Here is a 26,078-nt window from a genome sequence, read left to right on the forward strand (position 1 = left end):
AGTTACCTTAATACCATTCTTTTTGCATTTAGACTAGAGGAAAACCAAAATTAAAGTTGACTTGCTGGTTGCTGAAGAGAGCAAGGTAAAGGGCTAATTATCAAGCCCTAAACCTGTGGTAAAGGCATAGAATTTCAATAGGTAGTAGCAGCCTCGTAAGTCCTAATCATGGTAATCACTATGAAAATGATTTTTAAATTAAAGTGAAGATGAATACAGTTAAAGTGGAGAAGAATAATGAGATGTGGATACTGTAGGACACAATTGGATAGCAAATAAAAGTAATAATTTTAGTAAATTAATCTCTGTTTACAAAGGTTATGAGTGTATTAGTCTACTACATGCACTGTTACCTTTTGCAAGGCAGGAGTACCGGAACAGGAGAGATCAGTGGGCACTGTGTTATTGAGCTGAATGGGGAGACTTGGGCTGGATCCTAACCCTACAGATGTCACAGGCAGTGCTCCTTCGCTGTGGCCTGGATAGCAAAAATGCATTTCTTCCACTGCTGTGTGGAGAAGTTCTGTTGTGAAACTAATCTGTCCTGGTTTTGATTTCACTGGGACAGAATCATAGGCCAGCCATGGTCTGCCTACCATTAGCGATTTGGAATCAGCCAGGGCAGCTGACCTGAGCTGGCTCACAGATGTGTCCTACACCATGAACCTCATGCACAGCATAAAGGGGGAAGTTTGCTGAGGTTTCTGGGGGAGGGGGTATGTCCTGATCCCGCTCCTCTTCCTTCTACTGCATACCGCTTTCCAGTTAATCGTGACCACTGTACATTTGCCGGGCTCAATATGACTTTGTTTCATTTATATTGGCATTGGCACTAGTTTGTCTGTTTCATTGTAATCCATTTTCCTATCAGTTCATGAGTCTTAAGTCTTTTTCCAAGTTCCCCTTCTTGGCTGGGCAGGGGTCACCGGGTGGTAGAGAAACTCCTGTAGTTTAGACCTGGATATGGGCTAAATGTAGACAGTCCTGTAAGCAGAAATATTCAAAGAACTCCTCAGTTTGAGCACGTGACTCTTGTTTGTGCTGAATTCTAAATGCTGAAGAGCTGCTTTTTAAAAGTCTGGGTCACTCTTTTTGTGTCTGAGGGGAAACAGGTTGTAAGTATCTCTGAAAATCTGTCCAGGAGATTTTTCAAGCTGTGTGGTCAAAATGGTAAGTGAAGTCTGATAACTATTTTATGCCATAGCTCATTTTGTGACTTTCAAAACTGGTAATAAAGCTCTTGTCAAGTGCTCAGAACTTCCAGCTGGCAGGCACCAGCTAAGTCATCTGCATATATTATTTGTATAACTCAGTATGGAATTGTTTCGTGTGATAGCAAAGCATAGGATGTGACGAAGCCAATAATGAGTCAAAAGCTTAACTTCACTTTGACACAAAACATTATGCCATGCAAACTTACATGGAGGCAAACTATCATGGTTTACACAGAAGAAACAACACACAGACCTAAAGCAAACACTGTCTGTGCCCAGCTGGGAGGATTAGAGGAGAGGATCCTTGTCTTTGTTTCCCTGCATGTCTGATGCCAGGTTCCAGCCTTGAGCAAGGTGAAGTTTCTCTGCTAGTGTGGTGGTTTATTTATTTTTTTTTTTTTAGAAATTCTACTTCGTATTTGGAAGAGTGAAAGCTTAATAATTTGAATAATTTGAATCTGAGGATGAATCTTACCATTTCCTTGAAAGTGAAATTTGCGTATTTCTAGCCTTTTTTCTTCCCTTATTTGTTCTTTTTTATCATCTGTGGAAGGGTATCTGTCAAGTTCAGATGCCTGTGGATGAAGCTGTAAGTTCACATCCACCAAAAAGTTGATGAATGGCTCTTCTGACCACGTCATTTGCTTGGGGCAGCTCCAATGAGATTGTGACCAGCTGACAGATTATTGAAAAACGTGTGACTACTGAATGCTAAGGAAGGAATTTATATTCCTTGGGACTACAATACAAGTACTAACAAGTTGAAAAAATAAATACCACTGAAAAAAAAAATCCAGGCTGCTCAGACATAGCCAGAAATGCCATGTCTTGCAGATAGTTGGATGGCAGAAAATAGAGCTTTCCCCAGGAGTTGCTTTTTGCTGGCACCGATTCTTCCTGTGTGTTGCTGATTTTGAAAGTCATCGTATAGCTTAGGTTTTCCCTAATCTTGTGCACCTCTGCTTAAATATTGACGTAGACTAACCTGCCTGACTTTCCCTGTGGTGAGGGAACAGTGTAACATCATCACATCCATCAGCAGTGTTGGTGGAGCAACCAGCAAACCTCTAGACAGCACTGAGCAGTTAAAGTTCTGTTCATCTTTGGCGGGCTCCTGTATGTATCAGCAGCCTTATCTCACTGAATCCATCCATGTGTGTCAATCAAGGGAGAACATTTGGATACTAAAATCACTAACTGGCAAATTATATTTTTGATGCAGAGTTATAGTCTGCTGTTTTATGCTGCTAAGTTTGAAGATGCAAACAGTGTCTCTTTATGATAATTTTTTTGGGGTACAGGCTCTTGCATTTGGTCTTGTTGAATTTCATAAAGTCCACATGGGCCCATTTCTCAAGCCTGTCCAGGTCCCTGTGATTGATCTTCTCTCTCCAGCGTGTTGACTACACTACATAGCTTGGTGTTGTTGGAAAACTTGCTGAGGCAAACTGAATCCTACTGTCCATGTCAGTTTAATTTTGTTAAAAAAAAAAAAAAAAAAAAAAAAAAAGAAGAGAGAAAAAATCTGTTCTGCAGCTTACGATGCTGCTTTCCTGACTCGAAGCCTTTGTGGAACAGTTCATATGCACTTAGCCATCATTTTTGCATTGAACTTTGTCTGCTTTAGGCTGGTAGTGGACAATCATAGAAAAATCAGAATTAAGCTTCACTGATGTAAGTTAGGAATACTGTTTCTGGATATTTTCTGGACTCACCCAAACACCTTTACCCTGTAAAATTTTGATCTACATCACATGAGAGCAAGTTTATCCAGTTGCCTGTCTACACTAGCCATTCAGTAAAACAAAAGGGGAAAAGAAAAGCTTTCCCATTTCTCTGCATATTCCAACTCCATGAAATAAAAGCATCAACGAATAATGCAGTCTGTCTTAAATGAGAAGTGTCTCCCTCTAGAAGTGATTAGTAGTTAGGCAATATGAAGTCAGTCATACGCATTTCTTTCTCTGTTCTTACTTTCCCTTGCCCCTGTTCTGACTGGTTCACCTATGTCTGATTTTAACAACAAAAGAATGTGCGTATTTTTAAAAGCTTTTGTTTGTAATGCTTGGCAAGTTGCAATATTCGGCAGTTCCCCTATTACTCATACTGTTATGACTATTGTCCTTATTTATTTTTCTGCCAATGAATGTAACAGGCTTTTTGTAAGACTCTATCCTAAATATAAATTTAAAACAAGCTCAAAATAGTTATGTGGCTTTTTTTTAGGCATATTTTCTTAGTTGTAGCTACTCTCTGTGTCCAGGGAGAAGGGATAGAGAAGGCTGGAACAACTTAAGATTCACATCCAAGCTTGGCTTCCAATATGGGGCTTTGTTAATGTTGAATTTGCTGTCTTGCAGAAAGGAGGGAAAAAACCCATTCTTGTCACCAGAGATTAAATACCAAATGACCTCATTAAGACTCAATAAAATCCTGGGATCCTGTACAACACTACTCCCCTTTTCTTTTTCTTTGTTTCTTTTCCTCTTCCTTCTTTAGTTTTCCTTGCTTAAATGGGAACAGTGGTGTTCAAAGTTGTTAGGTTGCTGATGAACTGTAAGTCACTCAGCCTTGTTTAAGTAAGTGTAATTCATATAGACAAAAACCCCAACAACATTGTCTCTTAAGACTGGTTACTGTTTGCTGAGGTGTATTGAGTCTGCCTGTTTCCATTAAAGAGGTGTCTTTTCAAATGCTTAGAAAAATACTGCTTTACAAAAAGTACGGAGAACAGATGATGGCATTTGAAGGCTTTTAGGGGTAATATCAAACACCTCTTGCTGTCACTGTGTTTGCAGAACTTTTCGTGTGCTGCAGGATAGCATGCAAGTGAAGGTGCTGACGCTGTAAAGATTTATTAATAGGCTAAGTCATCTTAACTGGACTGGGTAGAACCTCTCAGACTACTGGGGATAAAGGCTCTTCCAGAGCTGGTGCCTTGAATGGTTAGGAATGTGCTGAGAGAAAGTGTTCCTCTGAAACTTTTCCCTTATTTTTGCAAGTTTATTCATCCTGTCAAATGCCCTATGGTAACATGGTGCTAATTCCAAGTTACCCTGTTAAACTTAATATAATTGCAACGGTGAAGGACAGATAAAAATTAGGTTATCAATTATTTGTTACCAAAATAATTTAGCGTTTTGGATAATTAGAAAGGATTAACTCCATTGTAAGACTTCGATATCCTGTACCTTCAGGGAAGCAAATTCTAGGTGTATGCAGATGTTTCTAGGACAAATTTTACCCCACTGTAGTAAGTGCAGACTGATACTAAGTGGTTTGTGGCTAGTATTGCATGAGATGAAGAACCTGCCACTGGTTGTGACTGACAAGATGTCACTTGGGTGGTCATGAATACAGAGGATTATGTGGTAATGATCGGCTAGATTTGGCTCAAAGTGCTCCACTGCCAGCTGTTATGTCTGAGCAGCTTTCCAAAAATGTAGTCTGAGTGAGCTGGTAACTTCTTTCATAGAATTTAGTTTCAGAGTAAGTGACTTTCATCGGGGTTTTTTTTAATTAAAAACAAAACAACCCAAAACTTTATTATGAACATTGCAGTTCACATACTGCCTTCAAGTATTCTTTCACTTTAGCTGCCTGAGGCTTTCTTTACTTATTCTACAAAATGATTAGTAGTGTCGTTTGGTGACCCCATGTCATTTAGCTGGTACTGTTTCCACCTCTCGTAGGGTCAGAAGGGCAGACTGTGGCATACGGTCAGGATGCTTGGTGGGCTCTGATCAGTCATTTACTTTCTTGTAATGCAAAGGCCTGTTTAGTTTGACACTTGTGCAGCTGTCAGAGGCAATGAGGGTCAGCAGTTGTGGTGACAAATTAGTTTTGACAAGCTTAATGACCCCAGTGAAGAAAAGTCTGCAGCCTTGATAGCAACTGCAGAATAATTGGTTAGCTCAGCCAAACAAGGAACATGTTAAAATCCCAAATCCTCTCTGGCGGACCAATTACACCATTCAGCAAAAGAGGTGGAAGGTTGCCATCAGCTTCTATAGTGATACAAAAGCATCAATGGGCTGTATTTCAATCAATTCAGTTCTGTTTAGTGGGACATCAGAACACTGGAAGAAACAACTGAGTCTTTCAAGCAGTGTTTCTACTATAAATTGGATCAGAAATCAGAGGGAAATCATCATAAGAGCCCTATAGACCTTTATTGACAATAGTGGCTTGGAATGTGTGTCATAGATATATATATGTTGAATTAGCTAAATACGAAAGACTTATTTAGTTTTTCCCCAGATTTTCAGACTATAGGACAAAGCAACCAAAGTCAATTAATAAAGTAACGTAAATAGCAGAGTAAAAGCTGACATGCATTTAACAGAAAGTGTTTAATGTTTGAGCTTTACATCGTTTTCGTAAAGAAAATACAATCACTATAAGGGCATAGCCTTAACATCAGGATCACAAAATGTATGCTGGTTTTAGAATTACAGTGAATGCTGTTAATAAGCATCAAAAGGTCACTGTTAACTGGGCTAGCAATTGTTGTTAGATGTGGGACCTTCTCATGAGCAAACATTAATAGAGGAATGAATAATCTGTAGCACCATCTTCTTACCAGCAATATCATCGTTACCATCATCCTTCTTCATTGCTGCACTCTGATTCCTCTTCTGAGTAAGTATGAAAATAAGTCAAACCCTCACTTGTTCTGCAAGTGGTCAGTTTTCTAGAGGAAATAAAAGTTGCCAGTGCAGTACACCCAGAGTTTCCGCTGAGCCCTCCTTGAGTCACTTCTGAGGTGTGAAACTCAAGTGATCTTCAAAGATTAACCACTCTGGTTTGAATGCTTTATTGGTACAAGGATGCAAAAGGAAGAACAGAATGCAGATGTCACAGATGTTTTTCACAGCGCTGCTGGTGTGACTGGAGCCAATAAGTACTCAGTCTGGGAAGATCCATCCTGAGATTGCCCACTGACTTCAGTTTCTTTAGTCTTCCAGGTCTCTGAAACAATTTTCCACTCATTCATCTTTCTCTCCTTCCCACATACTTGAACAGAGAAGTTCTCTAAAGATAATTAGCACTCTGTATGAAGCTATCACTAACAAATGGGTACCAGAGGTACCAGTCAGCCTTAAAATATAATGCAGGTACCAGATTTGCTTACCCTGCATTTGGACATCTGTCCAAGCAGACGTTGACATTTTCAATAACAGTGTAAACAGAGTTATTTTGAAACAGAATCTCCAGATAGGTAAACTGGAATAGAGCACCATTCAGCTGTGTTTTCAATTGGGTTTGTGGGACACCTCAACAGAGACTTTTAGCATTGCACTTGATTAGAAGATGGGCATAAATCCAGACTCAAAGTTACTTTTCTGTTTCCACTAGCTCATGTAAGCGTCATCTGCTGATCATTTTCAGTTAATCTTTGTGTTGGGCACTTAATCTGTATTTTTGTCATCTGGTTTTATCTTAATGGTACAGACAAATTAGAATAGAAAATAAAGTTTTTTATTGTCAATTAAAAAAAAATCACAATGGTTTTGGGCAACAGTTCTAAAATAGCTCCAATATCTGTTGTAGCTTCTGTAAAACATCTTTTCACAGTGAGGAAAGATTCATTTCAAGGACTACTGAATGCTGTGATGACTCACAGTGAATGAGGTAAATGTTAAGTTGCCAAGGGGAAATACATACTGAGAAGAATGCAGTGTCCACCAAAGAGAGAAAAAACCCTTGACTGTTGATGTGTTCAAAGGATAGCTATTCACTGAGTCTTTTTTTTTTTTTTTTTTTCCCCCGTGGTGAATTTAAAAGCTTCTTATCCTTGCCCTCAGAAAATTGCACAGGACACATATGTCCTACTTGTACCTCTGAACTTGTAGGTATTTTGACATTTGTTCTTTTTGTCTGTATCCATAAAGAGTAAAAATTAGGTACAGTCATTAATTCTTTGTTATCTAAAATGACCTCTAGGTATCCCACAATTAGTTGTAGTGCCAGACTTAATACATAATAAAATAAATAAAAGTCTTGTAACTCAGTCATTGAACAAACTCTTCATGTGAGGAATGGTGTATGTACTTACCTTTAGTAATATGCCTTGCTTATCAGTCTTGTTTTAATTCCTGTCACTATTTTATGCATCTTATTCTTCTTCCTGGCCCTCCATGCTCTGAACTGGCTTCTTTCATCCTAGCCTTGGATTTATTCCCAAAGCATTCTACTTCTGTGAGGTCTGTAAACCCTTCAAGGCTTCCATCGCAAATTATATCTGTTGCATGATAGGGACAAAATTATTAGATTACTCAAGGCTTGTGATTAGACCATTAACTACCCTACGTTTATTACTTAATTCCTCTCTTTCGTCTTTCTTGCCCTTGTTTTATACTGATAGTTTAAGGTTCATCATAGTTTAAGCCCCAGTGGCACGATGAGAACCATATGTGTATAAGAGACTCGTCTTACACATTCAAGGGAAAGAAGTGCATTAGGAGATGCATTGGAGAGTCTGTGCTATAGAGTAGGAAAAAAAATGGCTTATTCCTAAATTACTTAGCAATTTCATTTCCACATCACTGCCATGCCACTTTTCTCCAGAGCCCCAGGGAAAAAGGATTTAGCAGACCCCTAAGCTATGCCTGACATGAAATAAGTTTGTGCTTGCTTTATAATGCTATGTATGGATCTTTGGTATTTTAAAGGTTAGTTGTGGGATATAAATGTTGTATGAATGATTTAACACTATTAGAAAGATGGAGAATAAAAAATAATCAACACCACAGTGCCCTTATTAGCATATTCCTTAGCAATTCCTGTATTAAATTTTTCAGAGATGAGCAGCTTTCTGGGTTTACCCCAAGGGAACTCTTTTGCATTAATCCCTCACCGTGCCTTCACCACAGGCTTTTTGTCACAAAGGTTTTGTTTGCATAAGGTAGCATTTCAGTAGGAGAACCAAAAGCCCCTGTATGTGCGACTTTAAGGAATACAGATTTTCAAGGGGATCTGCATAGGTTTTACATTACCTTGTATGATGTTTTGGGGAACTTGAACATTTTTGCATAGTTCATGTGGCAGGAGAAATAACAAGTCCATAGTGAGTGAGAAAAGACAGGCAATGGCTGTTGCCTTCATGCAGAAGCTGTTGAGTGCTGAGCTCTTCAGGAAAAAAGTATTGTGCCCCATCCCAGCTTTACAACCAGCAGTATGTGCCAGCAGGTCTGCTGGGTGTAGTCCTTCATGATGCCTTGCCTGGTCCTTCAGATCATGTCCTGTGACTCTGAACCCCTAGCTCTTCCTCTGAACCCCTAGTCCTTTCGCTGGTACCCAGACACATTTGTTGATTTAGCTGTGGTCCTGCCTGCTTCCAAACCAAAGTCGAGCCTAATATTTGTACTCCCAGATTCTGCATTGCATTGTTGTCTCAGGCATTAGCCTTGACTCACTGATGGCAGCCTGAGTGCAGTGACTTCTGTTTGCCCTGACTGCAGCCATGGCATAACCCAGGCTCACAGTCCTACTCTAACCAGGGCTTGCCTGAAATACAGCCTTGAGTGCCCTCACACTGTGATTTCTGCTTGCCACCAAGTGTTTTCTTCTGTCTGCTGTGAGGGAAGTCTGCAAGAGGCTAGGTTTTCTTACACACATAAATCGACCTGCAGATGATGCAGTATGACCTCACTTTGCTGGAATTGAGAGTTGAGCTTTGGTAGCATTACACATGATGTCAGAAAGCTGTAAACCCCATTATCTGAAGATCATGCTACTTCTTTACTATGTCTTTTCTGACGTTGAGAGGGAGGAGGAAAGGGAGGAACAGCAGCTTTGTTTTCTTTCCTTTTGTATCTATTTGTACATGTGCTCTGTGGTGTTTGGATACATTGCACTAAAAGGAGGAAAACGTAACTTGGTATGGTTTTCTCTTGCTGATGTTTTTACTGGCGTGGGATGACAGCAAAAATCTTTCACAATTTGAAATGGCACATACAGGCAATGTGATTTTCTGTCCTAAAAGGAAGGTGCCTATTTCTGCTTTTAACATTTTTTTTTTCATCAAATTTTCCTTTTAAATTCAAAGCAAAATCATTAGATTCCAGTTAATTCTTGCTGCAAAGAATCAGTAAATGGTAACCCATGCTTTACGTTTACCAATCTCTGGCCTTGTTCCACTGGTTTTCTCATCCCTAGCTAACTCATACACGTCAATCTGATCTGTTGGTCATTTTGAAAATTACTTTCCTTCTGAGGCCACACAGTACTGAAGAACTGCAGTACCAGCAGCAAAACTCTTGTCACCATCTTCTCACAGCCACGGCTTGCTTGCGTTACATCCATGTGGCCTTCTGTCTTGCCCTTTTGAATCTGGAGAGCTTGCTCACCAGGTGGGTTTCTGTAAGCTTTCCCAGCTCTCTTTTTATCTCACAGACTTATAACATGTGGAAGTATTGTCTGACTTGTCATGAATTTTGAGATTTAGTTGCAGATAGTTAAAAGCATGTTTTCAGCTGAACAAATCAAATGAAGCAAAAAAGCTTCTTTCTGCCTTTATTCTTATTACATTTCCCAGCAGGGTGGAAGTTTAAAGAATGCATACTCCAGATTTGAACAGAATTTCTAATTTATGTTCTTTCTCTGTAAGATACAGGACTTAATCCTTTCTTCAGAGCTTGCCTTTTTCTTTTTATTTCTTTTTCTTTTTTTTTAACTAAACAAACAGGATCTAATTGAAAAAACCTGAGGGTGCTAAGCAGCCAAGAATAGAAAACATTTACTGAGCTGGGAAGTACATTTTGAATGTCGCTGGAAATTTGCATATGGTTTACTTCTGCAGTAAGAAGCATCCTTTGGCTGTTTGCTATTGTGGTGGACTCCCACTGATTACAGTGTGAGCACTTTTGTCTTGTTTTCCACAACTGTTCTTTTCTGCAAACCATCTCTTAAATTCTAAGGTGAATATTCTCCTGAGTGTTGCCACAAAGGAAGAGTATAAGTTTCTCTGCTCAGAACAGGCGAAAGCTGGGATTTTAAATGCTGAGTAGTATTATTGTTTTCCTCTTTAACAGGGTACAAATAGGGCAGAAAAGGTAAGGCTACATTGCTAAACAACTCAAAATGCATTTCACTCTAAACTTTTGGTTGTTTAGTTTAATTTACTTATTACATATAAAACTGCAGAGGCAAGGTCGTGGTATGACTGTTAGACTAAATCACCAGAATCCTACTGTTAATGCCCTAAAAGGTGCTGCAGAGCTGTTCAGCCAGCAATGTTATGAGTTGAGACACTATAATTATCATGCATTGTGACCTAAGGATTAAGAAACTAATTCTACGTTCTTTGCATATCCAAAATTCCCACAACTTCAGTGGAAGTGGTGTACATTTGAGGAATGCAGAATTGGGATGTGGATAAAACTGCTTTAGTATGAGCTGGCAGTAATACAGCCATGTTAAGGTTGTTTAAGAATTCACATTTGCTCTATTTTCATTGGCTTACAGTTTTGATCAATAGTAATTTGGGGGGAGTTTTATGATCTATATTTTTTCAGTAGCCATACAGATACTAATCTGAACAGTTTTCAATAAAGCATCAATTAATCTGCTTTAAAACTAGGGTGTTTATCATTTTTTCTTTGGAGGAAAACAATTTAGCAAGAAATACTGCACTTTGGTGTCTGTAAGAATTTGCCTTGCTGTTTCTGAGCTATTATTTTTGATTAATATTTTATTTATTGGTAAATGCAGTTTACCAATAAAGGGCTAGCTAAAGCAATAAACAGATTATTGTTAAAATCAGGAAACTGCCTCAGCTGAACTAGGAAGTAAGCAATGGGAAAAGTCTAAACGTAATTTTCATACATTCAATATAAAACTTCAATTTTTATTTTTCAATAGCATATTTATCTTGAAAATTGCCAAATTTTAATTAAGTGGGTTTTAAAAGTTCTGAAATTCATAAGATTAACCTTATAAATACTATTTTTTTTTTTTTTTTAATTCCTAGTTAGAAATTTGGGTCTGTGGCCTGGATTTTAAATACTACAGAGTGTATTCTAGATGCCTCAGACCATTCAAGTGAATGTAATACAACTGTAAACACAAACTAACGCTGAAAGTATTAGAAGATGCTGAATATTTACTGATTAATATGTGCGTGAGTGTAACTTCTGTATGCTTTATATGCCTCCAAATAGAAATGTCACAAGGTAACATACTCTTGCTTGCTTTTTATGTACAGTTGTGAGGATTAAAACTTTCTGTGGAAAATCACTGAGATGGCACTATCATTGTAGAGTCAGTATTACAAAATGGAGGTGGGAAAACTAATTTGTGTCATTTCTATTTCCCAAACAGATAAAAGTTTAAAATTAATAATACAGTTAGAGGATAGCCAAGTGATCCTCATAGCTAAGTAGCCAAGTATAAGGGCTAGCCATAGCTATAAAAATATAGCAATTATGTTTCAAAAAAAATCTACTAGAAGGCAATGCAAAGAATAAAATTCTGGAATGATTTATGTAAAAGGAGATCATTCCTAGGACCACAACCCCTATAACATTTTGGTCACCACTGCACTTATGTTATAAAATATTATTGCTGACAGAGGTAAGGTTGCTCAGCTTAATTATATATATTCATTTCCATAGTATAGCCATACATGTGGCCTCAAGTCCGTTGTGCGGGACAAGGGTAATGTTTTCCCTCTTCTCTCATATAGACGTTGGAGAGATTAATTTCTATAATAACATTCAAAATGCTGTTTAAAAGGAAAATGCTAAGTACATTGTAAAAAGAAACTTATAGATTTCATTTGATTAGACATCTAAAGTTTCTATGTTGGAATTGGTTACATGCTCTTGTCACTTTTAAAAGAGTGCTTTTGAAAATACAGGTGTAATTTCTTCTGTTGTATGATTCAGCAATCAGTCTTTTGAGGAAAAAAAATGTATCTGTGAACAGAACATTTTGAAAGAAAGCTCCTTCCTCCAACCCTTTCCCTTCAACTGTGCAAAAGTACTACCTTTTAGTAAATCAAATGTTACAACTGCATAGCGTTTTACCTAGAAACAGCATCATGGCTCTGAGATAGTAGCGCAACTTCTTGTTCTGTTTCATAATGAAACACCTGAATTACTTGGTGAATAAAAACATTTAAATCCTCTAATAAAAGCAGAGGACTTGCATCTGATGAAAAGGTTGTATTTTTTGAGTTTCCATCACCCTTCAGAAGAAAGTAGCTGAAGAACGTTGGGAGGCCTGTTCTTTGGACTTAATGCTATGATAATGTATTTCCTTTAAATATAGAAGAGAATATATTCTTTTTGCAAAGTACAGAATTTAAAATTACCACCTTCCCCCCCTCCCCCCACCATTATTAGCCTAAATTTTTTCATGGACTTGTAGGATGATTCTAATCTTCTTACTGGTTTTTTGCCAGTTTAGTGAGATTGGTTGGTTCACAGACATGGTTTTATAAATTGTTAATAATGTAGAGGAAAAAAAACCCCAAAACTGTTACCAAAAAGGTTTTTCTGGCTTTTTGAATACGTCTTGGTTCTGCCAGAGTGTAATAGAAACAGTGCCTTCTGCATTTCAAACTGGGTGGACCATGAATACGCTATGGATTGGGTAGCTTGAACTTCTCATTAATTCAACAAGACACATTCAAGAAACTTCACCTCACTGATGGAAAAATGTCAGATAAATTCATCATATGAAATTTGCAAAAAAATTCTGTCCCTTGTTAAGGTTGTTGTTGCATAATGGAAATTTTAAGACTTTTTGGCTCTCGAAATTAAGCAATGCTTCTGTTTAAGCTATGAGAGAGCTTACTCAGCAAAGGTACTCCTCACACCATTACAAACTGGAACAACGTGGTTTAATCCTCTGATATTTTAGCAATAAAATATCATGTTTATATGTGTAAACTCAAATTGTGTTTATGCAAGAAGGTACATTTGATTGAGCCAATTTGACAGAAAAAAATGTGCAACAGGTATGTAAATGTCATGATAAAATTAAGAGAGTTGTCTTTTTCAGTATATTTTCCAGTGAACCTTGAACTTAGAAATGCAAGTCAAGGCTTGGCTAAGCATTTTTCTTTCTCCTAATGATTCCTCTTCCTGTATATATAGTGCTTTTCTTTCTCAGGCACTTCAAGTTGAACAGCACTGTATACAACTGAGCAACCAATTAAATTATGTTTTATGCTTTTGCTTTAATAAAACCTCTTTAACCAAGCCCTTTAATTAACATCAGTGTCAGTTTGTCAAAACTGGAGCCATTCAATATTTTTTTCCCAAGGTTACTTCAGTATGAGATTTCTTTGGACACAAAGTTAGTGTTTATGGACATGTTCTACTGTATTCTAGTGTATTTTCTCTAGGCAAATGCTGTGATCATGAAAGATCAAGTGGATCTCTCACCACCTATTTTGCTCTTGGCAGATGACCTAGATGGTTTTTTTTAAATTTAAAAAAAAAAAAAAAAAGTGTGAGGAAAATGAATTTTGGCTCTGTAATTAATAAATCAAATTTACCAAGACAGCCTATGCCAGACAGCACCTGGATTTGTGTACATATACTGAGGATAGAAGATCTCCTACAGAGCTCTGTAAAAAGCTATGCTGGAAGTTTTACAGCGTCAGCTGTGAGCCACCATAAGTGTGAGTGTTTACCAATAACGTAGTCTAGAGGATCATCCTAGTGCCTTCCTGTCTGTGGAAAATGGCAGTCATGTGATATATTTTCAAATAACTGTGAGAAGAAATACTTTGACAGTATGTATAGAACAATGGCTTGCATGCTTGTTGGAACTTTTTATCCTGAGTTTGCGTATTTATGAATAGGATAGGATAGGACAGGACAGGATAGGACACGGTAGGGTAGGGTAGGGTGAGGGAGGATGAAACAGAATGGAATATTCCTATTTCTGTGTATAGATGTTTCTATTCTGTTTGTATTTATAGAAAGTGGAATAAATCATGAATAATTTGATAATTTGGACACAGGATTAGGTGAGGAGGAACCCTTTAGAGTCATGTTTCTTTGCCATTTGGGCTATAGTTTCGAAGATCCCCTGATCTTTTATTTTTTTTTTTTTTTTTTCATAATGTAATAGAGATCAAACTCTAGTCCTTTGTGAAATTCACAATGAGCAAAATGCTCTAAACCAACAGAATCTTCCCAGTCAGAATGTGATTTACACTCCTTCACCTCCGTGTTTGAAAGGCTATGCTCTCAATTTATAGCATATCTCTGGCATGAGATCCTCTGAAGATCTCAACTACAGAAATGAGAGGTAGTGGCATTTTAGTTTGTATTGGAAGGGAAGGTAGTGTTCCTGCAGATATGTATGTTTTTAAATACCTGCAAGGAAATAGCTGTTCTGTACTTGATGAAAGGCTATTTGGTTCTTGCAAGTTTACTAGAGGAAAGAAGTATTCAAATCTAGATGACTTCTCTGACATTTAGGAGTAATAGTAGCTGTTTTAACTGTGAACAATTCTAGAACCATGTTGACTTTTAGTAGAGAAAGTTACATGAATACACATGGTGACCTCAGTTACAAGAGGATCAAAGATAACCTTTTAGAAAAGCCAAGGAGAAAGAAAGGAGAGAAAATCAGGAACACTTTATTCCAAAAGGAAGCAAGGAGAGAATTCCCAAATCGTTTGTTCTTCCTCTAATCTTTTCTGTACCATATGTTTTTTGAGTCAGTAGCAGCTGATGTGTTCAGTAATAGTTTCTTTTGAAGGCATCTGTCATAATATTTACCTTCTCTACAGCAACAGAAATAGCTTCCAAGGCTGAAATGGCCATGCTGACTAAAACTAATGAAAATATGAGACATTTCCATGGTGAATGAATCTCTTGACACCATTATTTTAGGGTATAAATAACATTCAATATATTGTGCTTCATTTCAGACGAGGTATTTGTGTCTTTACGCAAGGTGTTACCTAGAAAGTAAGAATATATAGTGTGGTGCGGATCTTTAGAATGTGAGAAGAGTGAAGACCTCCAAAGTATTTAGATTAAAGGAGAAATGAGCATGCTATATTTATCAAGAACACATAAATAAAAAGAGACATCTGTAAAAAGACCTCTCGCAATAGAAGAATTGTGGGTCGGGACAGTTCCTTACCCATTTTTCTCTTCCACCTTTACTGTGGTTTGTTGGCGTACTTAATCTACTGATCCTGTTTATCTTGTCAGAACTGACACCAGAATGTTCTCTGTGAATACTGATCTCCTCAGAAAGAAGATTAAAACTTAATTTTATTTATAAACTCAAGTAACCTGTCTACATATGGAAAAAGTAAGCCAAGTGGGTACAATGTGACTGATAAAGTTTTTTTTTTCAAAGAGAATGTAAGAGACTAGCATCTCTTATGTGTCTGTCTGAAAAAGCAGCCCAATTCTATTTCCCATATGTTAATCAATGTGTAATGTTTTGCTCTGCTTTAATATCTATTTTTTTTCCATTGATTTCATTGCATTTTTCAGTTACAGCAGCAGTGTATAGCTATTCTTAAATAAAAGACAGCTGAAGAGATGGATGTATTGGAAAACTGAAATCAGATTAGGATGTAGTTTATTAATCTCATTCTGGCCACACACACAAAAATATTCTTAGTAACAAGTTTACTTCAGACTTTGTCACGATCTGTAGTTATCTTTTGTTTGCATTTATATTTATGCAGTGCTGGATTTTAAAATTTTAATGAAATTTACCAGAAATACCTGAAAAGAGGTTATTGCAGTGCTGGGAAACTTTTTTTTTTTTTAGGAGATAAAAAAAGAGTAATTGCCTATTGACTTCAATAAGCTGTGGAGCAAATTGTGAATGATGGTTGGGCAAACAAACATCTACTGTAATTGTATGCAACACATATAAACATTGTCTGTCATTATTTACTGGAGCAAAGAATTCTGAGACATTCATAAACTGCATAAACTTAACTGTAAATGCAGAAAATAAATCTTAGCCTTTGCATAGCTTTGAGGAAAACGTAGCCTTACATAAACACTGTGCATCAGCCAAAGAATTCAATCACCGTGTCACAAAATGTATGCTGTTCAGATAGAAATGGTTGCACTATAATAAGGCACTGCTCTGAATGCTACATTTCCCCCCACTTAAACACTTGAAGGGTTAAAAGCACAGCATTTACTTTACATTAAATGAACCTGGGCTTTTAAATCTCAGCTGTGGCATGCAGCCTCCTTGCTGGTAAGCACCTGATGCCAGCAGTTTGAATGATGTCTGACACTAATTACGTGTTGTTCACAAGATTGCCAGGCTGGAGAATCTGGAGGAATAAAAAGCTGTTCAAAAGGTTTTCCTATAAGGTCTTACTCTCAATTTTTGAAAGCCCTTACATCTCTTGCACAGTAGCACCCTGCTAATGCTGTTGCGGACAGGAAATGCTTTTTAGAAGACTATTAATTAATGTTGAACCACATCATTTGTGTTTGAAATCCAAATAAAGAACAGCTTTTACCTTTTACGTCTGCTCATGTGATAAATGCAAAGCTGAGGCAAGATACTGTGTCCTTGTCATATCACCTGCCTTGGTGCTGACACAGAAGAACCTGTCTGGTCAGCATATCAGAGCATTCAAAATTAATTGACAGACATAAACATTGTTAAATAATTAATTTGTCCTTTATCTGCTAATAAATATTTTTAAATGCTAAGCAACTACTCTGGATTTATTTTTTCCTCTATGTTTTTTAGGTTTTTTTCACTCTATTTGCATATATGTATATTCATGTATTACAGAATTTCCTAAAATTCAGAAACCACTCATATTTTCATTCAGTTAACTTTCTCTGGTAGAGGAGACCTTGTACTGTCTTCAAGCAGGAAGAGTCATTCTAGTTTGGATCTTTCAGCATGTGTTACATCAAGCTATCTCACTCTGTTTTTGAAGACTCAGAAGGCTACATGAAGCATCTTGGAGTTATTCACCTCTGTAGAGTCCCACTTGTTTCATTTCCTTCTCCCATATCCATCAGCTCTTTCATCTCTTTCCATGTGTTATCAGGCTGCTAATTCTACAGTCTGGGAAGGAAGAAGGGCTCAGACAGGGCTCAGAAGTGTCTGGTGTATCCAGCAGGGTTTTACATGCTGCACAGATTATTTAATATAAATCTATGGAATTATGTTGCAGTTTTACAGGACGGCTACCTTTTGCATTGAACACTATCTCTGTGTATAAAGAGATGAAAAGCAGCCTCACGAGAACACAAGTCTTTTAAAAAGTCATGGCACTGCTTTTGCTGTTTATTGGCATGCTTTATCTTTCACTGTAAATATACTAATTAAAAATAAAAATAAAAATAATAACTTAGAAACTATGAAGAATTTAATTTCAAAATATGACTACCGTCTATGTGATTTTTTCCCTTGAAGGTAATTGTGTCTTTTCTGGAGTACTTTCATTGAAATCTGGTTGTCAGGAAAGAATGTATGTGCTGTGTTGCTGGAAATAATATCTTTTCGTTCCTTCTAAGCATCAGAGATTTCCAAGGCTTCAAAAGGTCTGATTTTTAAAGTAAACATTCATTAACTGTTGTGTAAAGATGGTCTTTCTAATAATACAGGCATGTAGTTTCTGTGTTCTGTTAGAATGGCCTTTTCTGAAATACACAACTATATATAGCCTTGGGAATGTGACACACAATAATTTAGGGCTGTGTAGGGGAGAGAGAACTTCAGACTATCTTTTCTGCTTCTGAATTATAATCAGCAATGCAGGAATCTTCAAAAACACAGTTTTTAAACTTGCAAGACAGTGTTCCCTAGTTCTCAGTTAAACATTTTTTCCCAGTTCAATATTAGTTTTACAGTCATATGAACAATTATTTACACATTTAATTTTGCTTACAAGCTTGAAAATTCAAAGTTTAATAACTTGTGAAATAAAACAGATGGCCTGCTTTTAGAACTTCTTCACTGGAGTTAGTTTTATTCTGTGCATTGAAGGTTGGTGGATATACTAGAATTTATCTCATGCTCATGTACAGCTTAGTTACTCTCATTAGAAAGGATGGTCATTCTTTTATGAATTTAATAAAAACAATAGCTTGTCTACTTAGTATAAGCTAATCACTATGTTTCTTTGTTATTTTTACATAGCTGCTCTGGAATTGTTTTTCTTTTCAAAGGCCATTCGTTACATCAGCCTTTCAGCTTTCTCTACTTTCTTAAAAAAAAATGTTGTAATTTTGCCCAGCCAATGGTAAGAAACATCTGTCTAAATTTTTGGGTTTATATATCCTGGAGTATTTTCTAATAATGGTTCCCTAAAAGTAAAAATATTTTTACAGTTGTAGACTGTTTTGCTTACATAATAAACCTTCTTAAACATAAAAGCAACACTATATGTCCAAGCATAAATTAATGTTTAGTGATCAATATTGGGCAATCTGAAAAGCACTGTAGATTTGCTTTGGATGAAGGGATGGGATATAAATAAAAACCTTCATGAGTTGAGAAAATTTCTGAAACTAATGTGTGTGAAAGATAAAATTGCAGTTATGATATAGTGGGGGGTGGTTCATCCATTTTCTCAAGTTTTAATTTCTTAAACTTAATTTTGATATTGCTGTTTTATAGGTAGTGTATATTTCCTCCCGCATACAATGTTCTCCTGGGCAATATACAGTCTATGTTTCCTTCTGTTGCTAAAACTGAACAAAAGCTGTTAGGGAGTGCCGGCACAGAAATTCAGCTTCCGTGGTTTGTTTGGGGAAGATGATTTTTTTTTTTTTTCCTATATTTTCTTCCTGCATTTTATTCTTTGAAGTTGTAACTCTCACTTGCATAAATCCAAAAAGCTGAATTGCTTAAAATTAAGTGATGAAAGTTTTATATCCTGCTTTTTCTCTTTTTTGAGGGTCTTAGAGACTTGTAAGAAAGGTCTGTTAATTACGATTAGAATTATGTTAGTGTTTTCCTACTTGTGCTTTTGTAAACATATATGCGCTGAATAATATATTAGAAAATATCTTTGTGTTATATTAAAATGACTGAAAAATAGTGTGTTTCTTTTCAAGTGAGTAAAATGAGTAGGAAGAGAAATGGTGGAAAAATTTGTGTTAGCATTAGAAATGTTTGACATATCTGTTAATGAATCATTTTTTTCAGTATGGAAGAACTGCAGACTAACATGTTATGGGTGCCTAATGCTTTAGATCTTGCACAGTGCAATATGCAGCAGCTGAAGCTAATGATATTAATTGATCTTAAATGATAGAATGGAAAAAAATATATACTTTTAGCTAATATTCATAAATGTTCTGTTGAAATCAGTTCTATTTTAAATCAAATGTGCATAAAAGTACTGGTGTCACAAAGACCTAACGGGGTTTAGTTTCCTTTAAGATAAATTATACTATGGGGACATGATAGATGAAGAACTGGTTTTTTGCTCATATAAACATAGGCTTTTCTGCAGGTGCGTTATGTTATTAGGTGTACAAATACTACGCCACATGATTATTACCTACCTGTAGGGATTAAATCCTATTTTAATGGGCTCACATTGTTTTGGAAACCTCATATATTTACTCATGGCAGAAACGTAAAGAAGTATTCCAAAAATTATTTTACTTTTTCTGTGACCATCAACAAGCCAGAGCAGACTGACATCTTCCTGCATGGTTTTCTGCTGCTCTGTAGTTTGGGTTGATACTCAGAGATGGCTGTGTTCTGCTCAGTTGCTAGTGAGCCCAGAGCTGAGATAAGGGTAGCTAGTGAAGAACTTGGCAACCGCACAGTGACCATGTTGCTTTCTGTGTGTTACTGGGGTATATAAGCTGGGTCTGTGTTCCCCAGATAGGTTGAGTGGTGCTGCACTCTGAAGTTACCAGTCTCTTTGTGTCTCACTGTCCCATCTGTGAAATGGGAGAAGGACATAGTTTATTAAGTCAGTCATGTACAGGGAAGATAAATGCATTCTTATGGTCCAAATGGTTCCAGGCATTGTGCCAGCAACACCCCCAGTGTAAGGCCAGGCTTTCCTCACCTCTGAGAGGCATCCAGCCATAGCAGGCTGGAGATCTCTGCAGGCCATTTCACTCTCCTGCTTGAGTGTTTGCTGTTGCAGTTTACTGTGTGTGCTTTCCTGTCAAATAATTTCTTTCTCTTTTCTAGTTTGAGGGTTGCAAGAAAGCCTTTTCCAGACTAGAAAACCTGAAGATTCACTTAAGGAGCCACACGGGTGAAAAGCCGTATCTTTGTCAGCACCCTGGCTGCCAGAAAGCATTCAGCAACTCCAGCGACCGTGCCAAGCACCAGAGGACACACTTGGACACTGTAAGGAAGTAGAAGTCCCATTGCAGTTCCCTGCACATTAGACCATGTCTTCCTTTCCTCCAGCTTGGTGGCAGCAGGTAGCCCATAGCCTTAGAGACAGAGGGGAGAAGTGTCCAATGAACCTGTTTAAACTGTTTCAGAAGTGATGCTGTAATAGAAGCATGGATGTAGATGGGCCAAACTAGCCAATAAAGAGGCCACAGCTCCATTGGCTTTGCTGCAGGTAGAGACAGTAACATTCTCCTACTTAGCTGATCTTTAGGAAACCCAGAATCACTGTGCAGAGACACAGAAGCAATCTGCAATAATAACTGCTATTCTCTGACAAAAACTCAGTTAAACTTAAGTTTGGGACATGTACCAGAAAGTCAACGGAGGGAGAATAATTTTGTCTGTCTAAAAATTTTCACACCAACAAATAGTTGTGAATTTGAGTGACAGCTGAGGTTTGTTAAAACACTTTTTTTTTTTTCATAACAAAAGGTTGTGGTTCATCAGAGACAAGCATTTTTCAAAGGGCAGAAGTCCAGAAAGAAAAGAACAATGCCATTTGAATTAAATGGCTGTCGCAAAACTTAAATTATCTATTTCAAATAATCAATGCTATGGCTGGTAAGTTAATAATTGGTACAAGGTGTTTTCAGAAAGGCTTTGTGAAACAGTAATGGCTAAATGGCAAAATACCTAATGTCAGCAAACAGATGTTCATTAGTAGTCTGTATTAGATAGACCTACAAGTCGTCAGGGAAGAAAAACAAGTTAGAACAAGCAGAATGAGAGATTTATAAAGTTTTGTATTTATATGGTGAGTTAGATTTATTGGGCTTTTTAAAAGAAAATTATAAAGGTATTACAAGACTGGTATCTTTCTAAAATTACATGTTACTAGAAAGTGTGAGCTGAAGGAGTCTGTCTTGTACTTCATATGAAAATGTGTATTTTAGTGGGTAGTGGTTTTGAAACTTCCAGTATTAAATGCTTGCTTTGGTTTGTGCTTTCTCTCCTTGAAATATAGTAAACTAACACTTTTTCTTGTTCTTTTTTTCTGAAGCAGATTCTTCTATAATCCTAAACAGTCTATCTGGGCCTTTACTGCAGTTTCTTTACCTGATTCACTAGGAATGTAATTTCTGATTAAGTCAAAGATTGCTCTGAGGGTGGAAGAATTGTGAGTATAACTAGCAATAATCATTGTACAGATTATTAAAAAAAAAGGTAACAATGACAGGTGCCATAATAAAAGCATTCCTTTGGTTCCTTATAAGCCTTACTTTTCTCCTTTCCCTTTCTAATAAATTACTGAGCATTCTGCTTGTAATAATGTACAACATTTGTGTTCTGTAGTAATGTGGTTTGCAGCATCCCAAGGCTCACAAGGTATTCTCTTGAGTTAAAATGGTCTGTGATATAACAGTTCCTTTATCTTTTTTCTTTTTGCCTTAGAAACCTTATGCATGTCAGATGCCAGGATGTACTAAGCGATACACAGATCCAAGTTCCCTGAGAAAGCACGTGAAAGCCCATTCTTCCAAAGATGAACAAGTCAGGAAAAAGGTAAATTTTCTGATCTGTTGACTGGTGTAAAGCTAATGCAGAGAAGCCAGGGTTCTAATATTAGATACTTCAATGCAGCTTCAAGCACCTGTGCTGATTTCAGTCTGTTGATTAGAAAAACTGTTAATGGGAAATAATAGATATGGTTCTTATACAGATAATAATTTCATCATTGATTTAATGAGGCTGCCTGCTTTAATGCTCTTTATTTTCTGATGTGATGATTAATCACTAAATATGCATGATGAAGTCAATGAAAAATAATTTTTGAAAACATAAATTTTGGGGTTTAAAGTTCCGCCACCTGGTAAATACATAGTAATACAAGATCCAGTTTACACAGCCAGCCTCAGATGGAAAGATAGATTTTGAAGGCAGATGGACAGTATGTGAGATTAATCTCTAAATTATATTTCCATATGGCAGACACTTCCAAATACTAGGATATTTAATAACACCAGTTCTCTGTGGATGTCAAACCCATGAGTCAGCAGTTGGTTTTATGTATAAACACATCTTTGAAGAGTTGAGTTGAATGATTTTTTCCCCTAAGCATTTTTCATCATATCTCCTATTAATCATCAGGACTATTTTGTTTGTTTAGATCATTGAGGACAAAAATCTAAGCTTTCATTTTGAAGGAAACTGGTCCTGGTAAAATGGGAATGTGCATGAACCGGTAAGGATAAGTAAACCTTTGAGATGTCAGACCCATGGAAAACAAGTTACAGCTTAGAAATTTTAAAATTTAAATGCACAACCATTCATAGAAAGTAGCAAAACAATTTCTTCATAGGGCACTGGAAGCCCTAACTAGGGCTTCCAGTATACACATCAGAAGAGTAAGTTTTGATTCAATGGTTTGTTGAAGCAGGACATGTCAGCTGAGACCTGCATGTCAGCCCCTGAGGAACTGGCCTGTACTGGCCTGAAATTCTTAAGGAATTTGCTTTAAATTTATGAGTGCCCACTCATGTCTCAAAGGCAAAGCAGCAGAGTGCTTATTTTCACCTTAGTAAGTGGTGCTCTGTCTCCCTTGCTCCTGAGTGTGCTGCCCACAGGCTGGAATGCCAAAGGAGGTCTGTGAGCTCCATCCTGCCTTTCCCAGGAGGACAACTCAGCCATGCAGACACTGTCTTCTACAAGCATGTAAAGTACATGCCCATCAAATGTTGCATTCTGAGAAATCTCTGTGTGATGCCTCAACTAAAACTTGGCATAAAGGACGTGAATACAGGCGTTAAACTTCACTGTAACATTACTGTCATTGAAAGTGAATAACGTGTTATCTCCTCTCATTTTGCCAGACTGCAATACTGCATGAGGTTTTCTTTCTTACATTTCACTCACTGTTTCATTTTGTTCATTTTCTATTCCTTCTTTGTGTCAAACAGTTTAAACCTGGCCATTTTTACTCCTCACTTGACTCGCTATGGACACACTCTAGGCTTAAAATTGCTTATTCTTTCCATCCCTGATAAGGATTTATTTATGCTCATTGATCGCATCAGATATGTTGATGCATGGAAGAGGAAATAAGCCAAACCTATACAAAAAGAAAAGAAAAAATTGTGGTAAATATCAAGCCAGAAATTTAAAGCATGGATAAGGTTTGCAATGTGTAATGGTTACAAGGTACAGCATAGTTACTAGACCTTTGAGAACTTCTAATTGCTAACTAACATCGTGCTTTGGTATTTGAAATATTTCTTGGCAGTAATAATAATAAAAAGTAAGAAACAATAAACCTTTCAATGCAGAATTAAGATTATTTATAGCTTTAATTAAAAGTGAAAGTTGGCTTAATGTCGAAAAAGTCTTTACAAAAATGTGAATTCATCAAAAATAACCATAAAAATTCCAAGGTGATAAAGGCACACTGGAGTAATACTTCCAGCCCTGGGGATCTATTCCGTTGAAAAGAATGAGACCCTTAGCTGTCACACCCTGTTAGTCATGGATTCATTTAATATATCGTGCCTGACTGCTTTTAATCCTCCTTTTAACCTCCCTCTACACACCAACTGACATTATTGTGGTGTCTTAAGTTGCTGGATCTCCAAGACTGTATTTGCAAATGTGTCTTTGATGTTGCATAGACTTAAAGTAGCAGGATGAGGTATATTCTTAACAGCAGAATCAGCTACTTAGTGTGCTAAACATTACATAGTCTTCAGCCTAGATTTTCTGGATCTGTCTCCAAAGCTTTGTCCCTTTCCTTGACCCATGAGGATGGGGCCAGATTTTGCAGTGTGATGTAGATATATTTCCATCTCTGAATTATTTTAAGCAACTTTTGTTGATACATATTTATGCCCTACCATTTAAGGTAGAAATGCCTTTTCTACAAATCTTGTGAGGCAGACACTATTCCCTCTCCCCTCCCAATCCCCAGCCTCTGACAATCCACCAAATATATTTAACTAGGTATCTCTCCACGTAATGGGATGAAATCCTGTAGACCAAGAAGATTCCAGCATAAATACATTCAGCACGAGCAACTTAGTGGATAGTACTATAAACTTTCATTTACTTTTCAAAGGAAAGCAGAAGAATAAAGAGAACCATGCCTGCTTTAATCCTCATGTAATTTGTAAAACATTCATAAGCATGAGATCAAACATACACAAATACCATGCAAGCACCTTTGAAAAGATGTTGAATATGTTCAGCAAAACATTTTAGGTAGAATCTATATGCATCATAATACTCAGATGGTACTTTAAAAATATTTTGGTGGGATAAAAAGCAGTGCTTCCAATCTTATTTTTAAAAGTAAAACTTGCTGACTGTGTCTGGATTTTATCCTCCCTTGCAGAATTTGGATGGAGCTCCTCTGAAGCAGGGAAGTCAGTGATAGAAAACTATATAGCACTCAAAATGAGAGTGCAAAAGGATGCTGAGAGGAGTGATAAGGCACAGCATTCCCCTGGACTACAATTATTTCTAAAAATGGTTGTCTTCTTCGTGATCTCCTTGTAAACAGTTACTATGTGGTTTAATTCACTTTTAAGTATGACAGTGTAAGTCCTACTGTGAATGGAACAGACCCTCCACTGGCTTTGTTCAGATCTTGTCATGAACATCTGCATTGTTTAATGCCTTTTTAAGAGGTTTTCTCTTTTTAGAAAGTGCATTTTCAAATAGATAAGAGATAATTTTAAAAAAGGACAAGAGATTGCTTTGATTTCATACAGCTGTCTGGCAAGGACAAAGTAGTTCAGTAACATCTACCTTATCTTCTGAACAGGGCAGTGGCTATGCTTGTAGATACAGTTTGAATTTTATCCATAGTTATACCCGTGAACAACTGCTGTCATGTGTAGTTGTTCTTTAAGCCAGTGTGTCCTGCCAAAAAACTAAACATTTAAAAGATTGTTTCCATTTAATTAAAGGAAAGTGTAGTGGGTGAGGATGCATCTTGTGGAAAAAAAAATAATTTGAGCAATTCATGTAAACAAGACCACCTAAAGGGAAGATAAAAATCTTTGGTCTGAGCCTTGAACTGAAAGAGAATTTATACCAAATAATATAATCTTTCAGCTGCCCAGTCTTTGATTCTTTGGCAATTTTTAACAGTGTCTAGACATGTCTTTGATCTCGTTGTGTAAATTAGTTATGGATCAGATACATTATAGAGGCAAGCTTTGGGATATTGAAAGTTACCTGACAATTGCCTCTGCAAACTGTGTGTTTCCTGGAAACCTGCGTCATCTTTGCTCATTCAAATGGAATGAATGGAAACCATGCATGGATTCAGCTGGCCACATGGCTTAGTATCTCAGCAGATCTATAGCATAGTACTTATACTCTACAGAGGAACATGTATCAGGTAAAGAGTGAAGTGTTTAGTCTTATTTGCTCTTTATTTATTTGATAGGTACTTAGTCTAACACAGCAGTTGTGCTTGTGTCTGTTTTCCTGGGTTTTTCTGGGACAGAATTTTAGATAATAAATATTTCAGAATATTTTTCCTGATTTTTTCCTGAAAGAAAAGAACTGCTACACTGCACT

General features: G+C 37.0%; 1 protein-coding gene across 1 annotated transcript in view; it reads left to right on the top strand.

Moving 5' to 3' along the window:
• The window catches only part of GLIS3 (GLIS family zinc finger 3), a 77,006-nt gene extending 51,960 nt beyond the window's left edge, over positions 1 to 25,046 (top strand). Inside the window, exons 3-5 of the mRNA XM_008938861.1 lie at positions 20,349 to 20,510; positions 21,954 to 22,068; positions 24,892 to 25,046. Coding sequence (XP_008937109.1) covers positions 20,349 to 20,510; positions 21,954 to 22,068; positions 24,892 to 25,046 — 432 coding nt within the window. The remainder of the gene's footprint in view (positions 1 to 20,348; positions 20,511 to 21,953; positions 22,069 to 24,891) is intronic.
• Positions 25,047 to 26,078: the final 1,032 nt, after the last annotated feature.

This window comes from Merops nubicus, unplaced genomic scaffold (genome assembly GCF_000691845.1).
Source record: "Merops nubicus isolate BGI_N331 unplaced genomic scaffold, ASM69184v1 scaffold14844, whole genome shotgun sequence".
In the NCBI taxonomy this organism is placed as follows: Eukaryota; Metazoa; Chordata; class Aves; order Coraciiformes; family Meropidae; genus Merops; species Merops nubicus.